Consider the following 12,702-nt stretch of genomic DNA (forward strand, 5'->3'; position numbering starts at 1 on the left):
ACAACATTAATTTCAGTCCAGAATACCAGAAAAAGAAAAAGATGATTTCAGTATATGCTCACTCAGTAATTCAACAAATGATCCAGTTTGGAAAACAAATTGGCAAAGCAATTCAAGCACAGCCAAAATGAAGTGATAATGCTGCATTTCACAAAGCCACAGAACCGTTTTAAATATGTACAGGTTAACAATTTCTTTTAAAGATGTATTTATTCTGAGCAGCAGATCTACGCCAGCATTTTGATTCAGAAAAGGTTGCTGAGCACTATTGTAGAGAACAGGGCCTCATTTCAAATGCAGACCGGTTCTTTGCCATAACAACCACCCACCCTCTTGCTTGCCAATTTGCCAGTTTCAGTAGGTAAACAAAAACTGGTCTGCCGGCCTGCTTGCGTCAGATCCTGTAGGAGAGGTTAGAAAAGCTCTTCTGAAAACCAACAGCACTACACTGTGGTGATATTTCATCCACGTTACACCACTGAGCACCAAAAAAGCCTGGAGCAACTGCCCCCAGTTAACACTGGGGGGCTAATATTAACACTGGTGGGCTAACATTAACACTGGGGGGCTAACATTAACACTGGGGGGCTTAGGTTAAACACTGGGGGGCTAACGTTAACACTGGGGGGCTAAGGTTAAACACTGGGGGGCTAACGTTAAACACTGGGGGGCTAACGTTAACACTGGGGGGCTAAGGTTAAACACTGGGGGGCTAACGTTAACACTGGGGGGCTAACGTTAACACTGGGGGGCTAACGTTAACACTGGGGGGCTAACATTAACACTGGGGGGCTAACGTTAACACTGGGGGGCTAACGTTAACACTGGGGGGCTAATATTAACACTGGGGGGCTAACGTTAACACTGGGGGGCTAACGTTAACACTGGGGGGCTAATATTAACACTGGGGGGCTAACGTTAACACTGGGGGGCTAACGTTAACACTGGGGGGCTAACGTTAAACACTGGGGGGCTAACGTTAAACACTGGGGGGCTAACGTTAACACTGGGGGGCTAACGTTAAACACTGGGGGGCTAACGTTAAACACTGGGGGGCTAACGTTAACACTGGGGGGCTAACGTTAAACACTGGGGGGCTAACGTTAAACACTGGGGGGCTAACGTTAACACTGGGGGGCTAACGTTAAACACTGGGGGGCTAACGTTAAACACTGGGGGGCTAAGGTTAACACTGGGGCACGGATGGACCAACCAAACCTCATAGGACATGGATGAACCAACTACATTTCATCAGTGGACCAACTCAACATTATAGTGTTTGCACTATTTCTAGGCCCCTCCTCTTTAACCACGAATAAACTGGACTCATGACATAAGCTTGCATGGTCTCTCCTGTCACTGCCACTCCAATACTAATCTCCCTTCCCACGTTTGACCCCCAGGCAGGTGACATCTCTCTTGGTTTTCAAGCTCAACCTCAACAGAACATAACAGCTGTTCCTCCTGGGGAAAAGATGCATCCATCTAAACTCAATGCAGATCAATTACACTGCTGAAGCTCTGAAGCTCTGTTAAAACCATTTGTTATTAGGTTAAATATTGCATGCATGCTAACTTGGATCATGACATTATGCCAATGAAGACAAGGTGAGTAAGTAGTTGACACGTAAACCGTAATCAGCCTACTGCCCAAGTGTAATCCTGCATGTTTAGAGAGCATGTAAACAAACTCACAGGCTCAACATATTGCAAAGACAGCAACTCACATCAACAGCAACCACGACACATCACATCGGTTGAACAGGTTAAGATAACAATAAAAACCAAACCAAGCATCTTCCTGGTTCATTAATTGAAAGGTAGGCCTAAAGCTTGCAGATACCAAATATGTGCAAAAAAATATAAATATTTTCATCATTTAAAAAAATAAATATGTAACTCTTAAAACCACTGCGGGGTGGACAAAGTTCATTTATTATTTACAGGACCTTAATAGAATCTACCTTAAGATCTACCGGTTTAAAAGGATCAATTAAATCATTGGACTTACTATTGTGCACAGTCGATAAGCTGGTACTCGTTGGATCTTTCGAAGCATGCCTTGACTCCCTCATCATCCCACAGCTTTTTCGCATGGTCGAAGAACTCCTGGCCGGGGGAGAAAAGAGACAGGGTTATCGGCTAAACAACAATCGGTCAATCAACTGAGCATTCCCACAGATTGAAACCACTTGGATATGCATGCCCTTACCATCACACCCTGACCCTAACACCAACAACCTTACTTTCATGCCTAATCTTAAACTGGCCCTAAATCTAAACTGAACCAGTGAGGCCCAACCCCAACTCTAATTCCCAATTGGAAGTTAAACCCAAACATTTGTTAAATCTAGTGGAGACCAGCAAAGAAAAACCCCATGTACACATAAACATGAGTCAAACACACACACACACACACACACACACAACTACCTCCAACCCCGGCCTTAGAGACACCTGACGTCCCGTATCCTGCCTCCAATCCCAGGCCTTAGAGACACCTGACGTCCCGTATCCTGCCTCCAATCCCAGGCCTTAGAGACACCTGACGTCCCGTATCCTGCCTCCAATCCCAGGCCTTAGAGACACCTGTTGTCCAGTATCCTGCCTCCAACCCCGGCCTTAGAGACACCTGTTGTCCCGTATCCTGCCTCCAATCCCAGGCCTTAGAGACACCTGTTGTCCAGTATCCTGCCTCCAACCCCGGCCTTAGAGACACCTGTTGTCCAGTATCCTGCCTCCAACCCAGGCCTTAGAGACACCTGTTGTCCAGTATCCTGCCTCCAACCCCGGCCTTAGAGACACCTGTTGTCCAGTATCCTGCCTCCAACCCAGGCCTTAGAGACACCTGTTGTCCAGTATCCTGCCTCCAACCCCGGCCTTAGAGACACCTATTGTCCAGTATCCTGCCTCCAACCCCGGCCTTAGAGACACCTGTTGTCCAATGTACCATCCTGATCAGAGCAAATACCAGGTTCTTAAATCCGAGACACAACCTGCCCATCTCTCTCTCTCTCCCCCCCTGTTTCTCCCCATCACTCTCTCTTTCTCCTCCTGTTTCTCCTCATCTTTCTCTCTGTATTTTCTTCTCCTGTTTGTCCCCATCTCTCGCTCTCCTCTCTATATTGACATGAATGGAGGGTTGCCACTATCTGTCTGTCTGTCTCTCTGTCTGTCTCTTTGTCTGTCTCCATGGTATATAAATCCTAATTATCCCTGACTGATCTTTCTCTAAGAAACACTCCTGCGCACACAGAGATTAATGCATGTTGGTGTTTTTGAAAGAAAGTAGACATTTCTAAATTATCTATATTAATTTATATTTATTTTTCCCTTTTTTATTTTACACCTGCTTTGACACTATCAAAAAAACAAAAAGCCCAATGAATTTAAATTGAATAAATGGAATGATAGAAAGTGAGAGTAAGAGAGAAACCGAGAAACACTGAGGGAGAGAGACCGAAAGATACGGAGAGACACTGAGGGAGAGAGCAAGAGATACTGAGAGACACTGAGGGAGAGAGCGAGAGATACTGAGAGACACTGAGGGAGAGAGACCGAGAGATAGTGAGAGACACTGAAGGAGAGAGACCAAGAGATACTGAGAGACACTGAGGGAGAAAGACCCTAAGGGAGAGAAAGGCTGAGAAAAACTGAGAGACAGACAGAGACTGAGAGACAGACAGAGACTGAGAGACAGACAGATGTAGACAGAGAGACAGACAGATGTAGACAGAGAGACAGAGGGAGAATGAGAAAGACAGAAAGACCAAAGGAGGATGAGAGAAACAGAAAAACAGAAAGAGAGAGAGAGAGCACAAGGGAAAACCAGAGAGAGAGTTAGAATTGAATTGAGACACATAGAGCCTGGTCTGACTCCTCTGGGTTGTTCTCCACAGAGCCGTGTGACACCAGCCTGCTGAATACATGCAGTGTTCCTGCTGCTGCAGTGCCTACAGAGATACAGATAACACAGTTCACTTCCAACTACTGATGCTCATCTCCAGCCGAGAAATTACAAGAGTTTACCCTGAAACCAATCTCTGTAAAGTTTTGGTGTCCTAACCTCTCTGCTTGTTACCGCTCTGCTCTCCCTCACAGAAAAATAACAGTTGCTAGTATTGACTGTATTACAAAATCTTTTTTTTTAATCATTTTTCACATTACAAATAGTTTATAATAACAGTAATTGAATCTCAACAATGAATAACATTTAACTGATAATTCAATGGTTTCCAAGGTTCGAACGCTTATTTGTTGGTGTGAAACGTATTGAGCCGAATGGGGCTTTTTTTTTTCTTTTTTTTACATTCGGCTCCCTGAATATTCATAGGTTTCCCAACAAATGATATATTGTTTTTTTTTTTTATCATCAGAAATAGTGGGAGACCAAATAAAAAAAGTATTCATAAATGCTAAAACTTAGATAAGAATGTGGCTAAAACATTTCCAAAAGGTTCAGACAGTAAAACACTTCTGGACCTTCCAGGCAGGGTTGGCTGGGGTTAGAAGGCCTTCCCTGAGCATTTGTCTGTTGATGGAAATATATACTTTTACAGTAAACGCTGGAGTTTTGAATATCTGTGCTAAACTAGCATACACAACCTTCTGGAAGTATTCAGACACCTGCACTGCCTCCAAATTTTTTGTGTTACAGTCTTGTATTTATCAATCTACTCCCAATACCCCACAACCACAAATAATTTAACTGTGATCCAATTCATGATGACCTTGCCTCTGCCCTATTCCCAGATCCAAAGATCTGAAACATGTCCTCCAATATTGGCCGGTGTTGGAGGCAGACACTCAACCAGTCAGCCAGCCAACCAACCAGCCAGCCAACCAGTCAGACACCCAACCAACCAGTCAGCCAGCCAACCAACCAGTCAGACAACCAGCCAGACAGCGGTTTACAGAGACTTATGATAGCCATCATCTCTACTTGTATAAAGAAGGAAAATGATCCACATTAGATAACAGTCACACAGTGCAAACACAAACACACACACACACACACACACACACACTAATGTGCACAGCCGCACCCACACACAGGCCCACACACACGTGTTACTCCAGTTATAGACTACAGACAAATTTAGATAAAAGAAAAAAAAGAGAGATCGAGACTGGAGAGAGTAGAGCGATAGCAGAGAGAAAGAATCTGCCTTGCCTCCCACTTAAACCACCAAACAGCAAAAGTATGAAATCATCAACAGACACACATCACACTGCATGAAAGCTTTATCAGTACAGACCTTCAAATGTAACATCTTTTACATATTAAGTAATTTAGCAGACTTTTTTCAGAATTTATCCAGAGCTATCTTCAGTAGTTTGTGCAAACAATTTCATACTTTTTACATACTTGTCCCCTATGGGAATTGAACGCACAACCCTGGTGTTACAAGCACTATGCCCTTACTAAGTGAGCTCCAAAGGCCCGATAAACAAGCGTAGTTTATCGTTAAAAGACTCCTACAAGATTCTGTTTATAATACATTTACACATATTTTATGAATCAGAATAAAACAGATAACAGTCAAACCAGAATCTGGGGTTTCATCTTTTGAATTAACTCCAGTTGAGTGGTATGAAGCTAGGTCTGTTAGACGGATGTCAACACAGCATAGCTAGCATGCTGAGTGGACTGAACTTAGGCTATTTATATAGATGCTAGCACAGCATAGCTAACATGTTGAGTTGTCTAAAGCTATGCTAGTTGGACGGGTGCAAACACAGCATAGCTGTCATGTTGAGTGGACTGAACCTAGGCTAGCTAGATGGATGCAAACACAGCATAGCTAACATGGTGAGTTGACTGAAGATAGGTTAACTAGAGGGATGCTAACACAGAATAGCTAGCATGTTGAGCTGACTAAAGATAAGCTAGTAAGATGAATGCTAACATAGCATGGCTAGTATATTGAGCTGACTGAAGCTAGGCTAGCTAGACAGATGCCAAAACAGCATAGATAGTACATTGAGATGGTTGATGCTAGGCTAGCTAGAGGAATGCTAACACAACATGGCTAGTATGTTTAGAAGAGCATTGCTTTTTTCACAGAAAACATTTGTATTAGCTTATTGTTACCACATTATTTTACAGACCCTGACAGATATTTGGTTGCATGGCATTTCAGCATGGATTTTACTATTGATGGCTTTCGCATTTTAACTGGTCTACCGTGTGTGATTTTCATATTAATTGGCTAGATTCTACCTCATGACCTTGAGGTAAAGAGCTTCTCAGAGGTGCTTCTCGTGTGCTTACAGATGCCACAACATGACAATACCAATTTCCAGGTTAAAACACCACTCACCTTGTTCGTCCATTTGGAACAGAACAAACAAGATACGAGTGTCAGCAGCAGTTTCTCATCGTTCCCCTTTCTTATCATTGACAGACATGCCTCAAAATGTTTTGCAACAGAAAACAACAAGCCCTAGTAGTCACTCTCTGTTCCATTTGCAGCCAAATGGACACAACTTTGTCACAAAGTAGACAGAGCCTACCCTAACAAACATACTTCCTTAAAAACAGAGCCTACCCTAACAAACATACTTCCTTAAAAACAGAGCCTACCCTAACAAACACACTTTCTTTTAAGTAAACAGAGCCTACCCTAACAAACACACTTCCTTTAAAGTAGACAGAGCCTACCCTAACAAACATAATCATGAGAAAACGTAAACACCCCCTGGAAGGTATCAGGAGACTTGGTCTGGTGTGGTATTAACCATATGGGTGTGTGGCAACACATCATGCCATTATTAAAAGACCTTTCCAAGGCCCTCAGAAGAAAGATTATTGATGCCCATGAGTCTAGGAGGGGTTACGAAGCCATTTCCAAGCAATTCAAAGTACACAATTCCACACTCCGACAGATCATCTACAAATGGACAAAAATTCCATAATCAATGACTAAGTGCAAGAGCCAACTGTCAGAAACTGCACACATCTGGCCTACGTGGTGGGTCAGGAAGGAAACAGGCTCTGCTCTGAAAAAATAATATCAACACACGACTGATGTTTGCCAGAAAACACCAAGGGTAAAGACCAAAATTACTGGTACAATGTGCTCTTCACAGATGAGTCAAAGGTTGAGCTGTTTCACCGCAATGCCAGATGGCATATTTGGTGAAAATGAAACACTGCCTTTGAAGAGAAAAACCTCATACTACACATAAAGCATTGTGGCGGTGGCATTATTGTGTGGGGCTGCTTTGCTGCCTGACCAACGTGCCATCACGGAGTCAATCATAAATTCCGTACTGTACCAAAGAACTTCGGAGAAGGCCATCTGTCAAAAATCTGAATCTGAACTGAAAATGGACCCAGCAACAGGTCAGTGATCCCAAACACAAACACAGAATGTCTCAAAAAGAAAATAATGGAAGGTTATGCAATGAGAATCAAAGCCCAGATATCTATCCTATCCAAACTCTGTTGAGGGACCTGAAGCAGTCGGCGCATGGAAGAATGCCCTCGAACATGACACATTTAAAGCAGATCTGCAAAATATTGTGGGGAAAAATATACTGTAGTTGTATGACACTGATGGACACTTACAGGGAACTGCTACTTGTCAGCCAAAAGGGGAAACACCAGCTATTTGGGGAATTACTTACTTTTACTACATTATGACATCACATTTCTGTAGATGTTTTTATTAATAAATTGTGGCAAAATATAATCATTCATTGTAATTTGTTAAACCTGGCTACCTTCATCTATCAACAGTATTATATTACATATCTATATGTCCAAATTTGTAAACAAGTCTTCACATGACTGTACTTCCCTCAAAGCAGACAGAGCCTAGTCCACATTAATCGTTCAAAGTGGAAAGACAAGAGAGCCTAGTTTGCTTTCCCTACTTCCTTAAACAGTTACTCAAGGTCACAGTGGGGTTAATATCTGACTTTAAATATGAGGGAAAGAGAAATCTTAGAATCAGGCGTACAGACCAAACATCTACATTTCAGACACTCCCACACTGCTAGAAAAATCATCATGCTGCTGAAGGTAATGTTAATTATAATTGTTTTGTAGGGGTTGATGCATTTATCATTACAAAAAATCTTTAGGCACAGTTGGTAGAGCCTGGCCATTGCAATGTCAGGGTTGTGTGTTCAATTCCCACGAGAAGCAAATAAAAGAATGTAATTATTTTATTTGCCAACAAATGGAAAACATAATTTTCTCAGGATAAAAAAGTATACTACATGAATTAAATGTAAATGAAATAGAAACTGGAAATAACATTAGGGCGGCTTCCTAAACCCTGAACACATTAGAGCCTGGCAAATATGACTGCAACATCACAATGACCAAATTAAGACAGCATCTGTCTCAGGAAAACGGTTCACCAAACCAGCGAGAGTGCACTCCAGCCAGGCTCTGATTTATGGGTGAGAGGCTGAGAGCCGGTGGCACCAGGAGACAAAGCAGCGATGACATGGAGGACATTGCTGAGTGATGCGTCGATGAGGACGATGACAGCTGGGGACACGGTGGCACAGAGACGCGTGTTGTTTGGCTACACACAGCCTGGGAACTGGTCCTCCTTCGTCCCCAAGGCACCATGCCCCAGCTCACACACACACAGAGACGGACCAGTGTCAGACACACACACACACACAGAGACGGACCAGTCTCAGACACACACACACACACACACACACACACAGACGGACCAGTCTCAGACACACACACACACACACACACACACACACAGAGAGACGGACCAGTCTGAGACACACACACACAGAGACAGACCAGTCTCAGACACACACACACACACACACAGAGACGGACCAGTCTCAGACACACACACACACACACACAGAGACGGACCAGTCTCAGAAACACACACACACAGAGACGGACCAGTATCAGACATACAGACACACACAGACAGACCCAGCCACAGAGAGACGGACCAGACTCAGAAACACACACACACACACACACAGGCCATTTCATCATTAGGACACTAATCCTGTCAGTGGATTGGATGGGCCTCTCATGCTGTTATCACATGACCAGGTACCACTAGGCCTAAAGACAGAGAAAACATCACACGATAAATATTTTGATAGGTTAGCCACAGGCTAGGGGTGTAGTTAATTTCCAGTTCTGATAACAACTGGTTAGCCTAAAGTACTAGCCAGTGGCTAGCGGGCTGGTTTATTTCCAGTCCTGGTTAGACTACATTATGTGATGATGGAAGGACATTCAGTAAACAAGGCTCCAGGACTCATTATGAAAGCAACCCACAAGTAACCCCCCACCACCACACTCCTAGCTACCAGGAACCAGAAGCATGAACTTTAGGTCAGATAACTAGAAGATTATAACTCCGCCTACTGCACAATACATATTTTTTTTCACTGATGGGATTTTAATCCCAATTTTACTCCCTGAGTGTGTTGTTTAATCCCTGATTGTGGCCTTGTCTTGTCAGAGATGTTTCAGCACAAGCAGGTTGGTCAAAGACTGGCACACATATTCTCCAAACATCTTCCAAACATCCTCCAAACATCCTCCAAACAGGCCTCACCATCCTCCAAACACATCAGGCCATCCTCCAAACACATCAGGCCATCCTCCAAACACGCCTTGCCTGTAACATCCACATAAATGGCAGCACCAAAGGTTTCCCAGCAGAACATGTGTTCTCCAGGTAAGCGGCGCACACGCACCCAGCCATCCACCTGATGTAAAAGGAAATGTGATTCATCAGACCAGGCCACCTTCTTCCATTGCTCCGTGGTCCAGTTCTGATGCTCATGTGCCCATTGTAGATCCTTTCGGCAGTGGACAGGGGTCAGCATGGGCACCCTGACTGGTCTGTGGCTCTGCAGCCCCATATGCAACAAACTGCGATGCACTGTGTGTTCTGACACCTTTCTATCAGTACCAGCATGAACCTTTCCAGCATTTAGCCACAGTAGCTCGTCTGTTGGATCGGACCACACAGGCCAGCCTTCGCTCCCCATGTGCATCATTGATCCTTGGCTGCCCATGACCCTGTCGCCAGTTCAACTCTTTTCCTCCCTTGGACCACTTTTGATAGGTACTGACCACTGCAGACCAGGAACACCCCACAAGGGCTCCAGTTTCAGAGATGCACTGACTCAGTCGTCTAGTCATCACAAATGGCCCTTGTCAAAGTCTCAGATCCTTACACTTGCCCATTTTTCCTGCTTCTAACACATCAACTTTGAGGACAGAATGTTCACTTACTGCCTAATATATCCCACACACTAACAGGTGCCATGATAATGAGATTATCAGTGTTATTCACTTCACCTGTCAGTGGTCATCATGTTATGGCTGATCGGTATACATCATTGGCTAGTTGTTCTGTTATTTTAACACGCAGTATTTGCAGTGAACATTATAATTTTTTTAATCAAAATGATCACACGCCATAGTTATCCTTGCTAGCTTAATCTTTCATTAACATCTCTACTCCAAACAAGCCTGGCCATCCTCCAAACAAGCCTCGCCATCCTCCAAACAAGCCTCGCCATCCTCCAGACACGCCTGGCCATCCTCCAGACACGCCTGGCCATCCTCCAGACACGCCTGGCCATCCTCCAGACACGCCTGGCCATCCTCCAGACACGCCTGGCCATCCTCCAGACACGCCTGGCCATCCTCCAAACACGCCTGGCCATCCTCCAGACACGCCTGGCCATCCTCCAGACACGCCTGGCCATCCTCCAGACACGCCTGGCCATCCTCCAGACACGCCTGGCCATCCTCCAGACACGCCTGGCCATCCTCCAAACAAGCCTGGCCATCCTCCAGACACGCATGGCCATCCTCCAAACACGCCTGGCCATCCTCCAGACACGCCTGGCCATCCTCCAGACACGCCTGGCCATCCTCCAGACACGCCTGGCCATCCTCCAGACACGCCTGGCCATCCTCCAGACACGCCTGGCCATCCTCCAAACAAGCCTGGCCATCCTCCAGACACGCATGGCCATCCTCCAAACACGCCTGGCCATCCTCCAGACACGCCTGGCCATCCTCCAGACACGCCTGGCCATCCTCCAGACACCAGTGATACTTGTGTCGGAATACGTGGGTACCCCTGCATACCCCCAAGGGTACCCCCCCCATTCTTATGGGACTCACATTCAACTGCAGGTCAAAACATATAAAACAAAACATGGCAACAAAGAAATACTTGAACAGACCTCTGTTCAAAAGTCTGCATACCCTTAGTTCTTAATACTGTGTATTGCCCCCTTTAGCATCAATGACAGCATGAAGACTTCTGTAATATTTGTCTATGAGGCCCCGAATTCTTGCAGGTGGTATAGCTGCCCATTCGCTTTGGCAAAATGCCTCCAGGTCATGTGAAGTCTTTGGTCATCTTGCATGAACCACACATTTAAGATCTCCCCAGAGTGGCTCGATGATATTAAGGTCAAGAGACCGTGATGGCCACTCCAGAACCTTCACCTTTTTCTGCTGTAACCACTGGAGGGTCAACTTGGCCTTGTGCTTAGGGTCATTGTCGTGCTGGAAAGTCCAAGAGCGTTCCATGCGCAGCTTTCGTGCAGACGAATGCAAAAGTTGTCCACCAGTATTTTCTGATAACATGCTGCATTCATCTTGCCATACATTTTCACAAGATTCCCCGGGCCTTTAGAGCTCACAACCCCCCAAAACATCAGTGAGCCACCACCATGCTTCACAGGGGGGATGGTATTCTGTTCACTATAGGCCTTGTTGACCCCTCTCCAAACATAAGGCTTATGGTTGTGACCATAAAGCCCTATTTTGTTTCGTCACTCCAAATTACAGTTTGCCAGAAGCTGTGAGGCGTGTCAAGGTGTTGTTGAGCATATTGTAACCAGGCTTTTTTGTGGCATTGGCGCAGTAAAGGCTTCTTTCTGGCAACTCGACCATGCAGCTCATTTTTGCTCAAGTATCGTCGGATTGTGCTCCTTGAAACAACCACACCATCTTTTTCCAGAGCAGCCTGTATTTCACCTGAGGTTACCTGTGGGTTTTTCTTTGTATCCTGAACAATTCTTCTGGCAGTTTTGGCTGAAATCTTTCTTAGTCTACCTGACCTTGGCTTGGTATCAAGAGATCCCCGAATATTCCACTTCTTAATAAGTGACTGAAGAGTACTGACTGGCATTTGCTTTGGATATATTTTTATATCCTTTTCCATCTTTATAAAAGTTCCATTACCTTGTTATGTTGTTTTCGGCTCCCCATGGCTCAGTATCTTGCCTGCTCAGTGCATCCACATGAGAGCTAACAAACTCATTGACTATTTATACACAGACACTAACTGCAATTTAAAAAAGCCACAGGTGTGGGAAATTCACCTTTAATTGCCATTTTCCCCTGTGTGTGTCACCTTGTATGTCTGCAACAGTTTTTATTATGATGTCGTATATTATAGGCTACATCCCCTGGCCTCTAAATGGACCTCAAGACCCATGTGACCTCTTAGAGTGACTGCCCAAGCCAGTCTCCCCTGTCATTCACAACTCTCGGCGAGGTCAAAACCGTGAAACCTATTAAGTCAGCCTAAAATACCAGCCACAGGCTAGCAGGCTAGTTTATTTCCAGGGAAACCTGGACTTTCTGAATTTTGGGCTAGCTAATTTTGTCACCATGTGACAAAGCAACACCAGAGTCAAGATCAGAACACAGGAGAA

General features: G+C 44.8%; 1 protein-coding gene across 4 annotated transcripts in view; it reads right to left on the bottom strand.

Moving 5' to 3' along the window:
• LOC105030514 (guanine nucleotide-binding protein G(olf) subunit alpha) overlaps positions 1-12,702 on the bottom strand; it is a 40,997-nt gene that overhangs the window by 17,005 nt on the left and 11,290 nt on the right. For 3 of the 4 annotated variants that reach the window (XM_034290826.1, XM_029117585.2, XM_029117587.2), the window contains exon 5: positions 2,012-2,109. In XM_034290826.1, the coding sequence (XP_034146717.1) occupies positions 2,012-2,109 (98 nt within the window). Of the gene's footprint in view, positions 1-2,011; positions 2,110-2,433; positions 2,514-12,702 lie in introns of those variants that run through there. The other variant, XM_034290835.1, reaches the window with a different exon arrangement.

This window comes from Esox lucius, chromosome 3 (assembly GCF_011004845.1).
Source record: "Esox lucius isolate fEsoLuc1 chromosome 3, fEsoLuc1.pri, whole genome shotgun sequence".
Taxonomy (NCBI): Eukaryota; Metazoa; Chordata; class Actinopteri; order Esociformes; family Esocidae; genus Esox; species Esox lucius.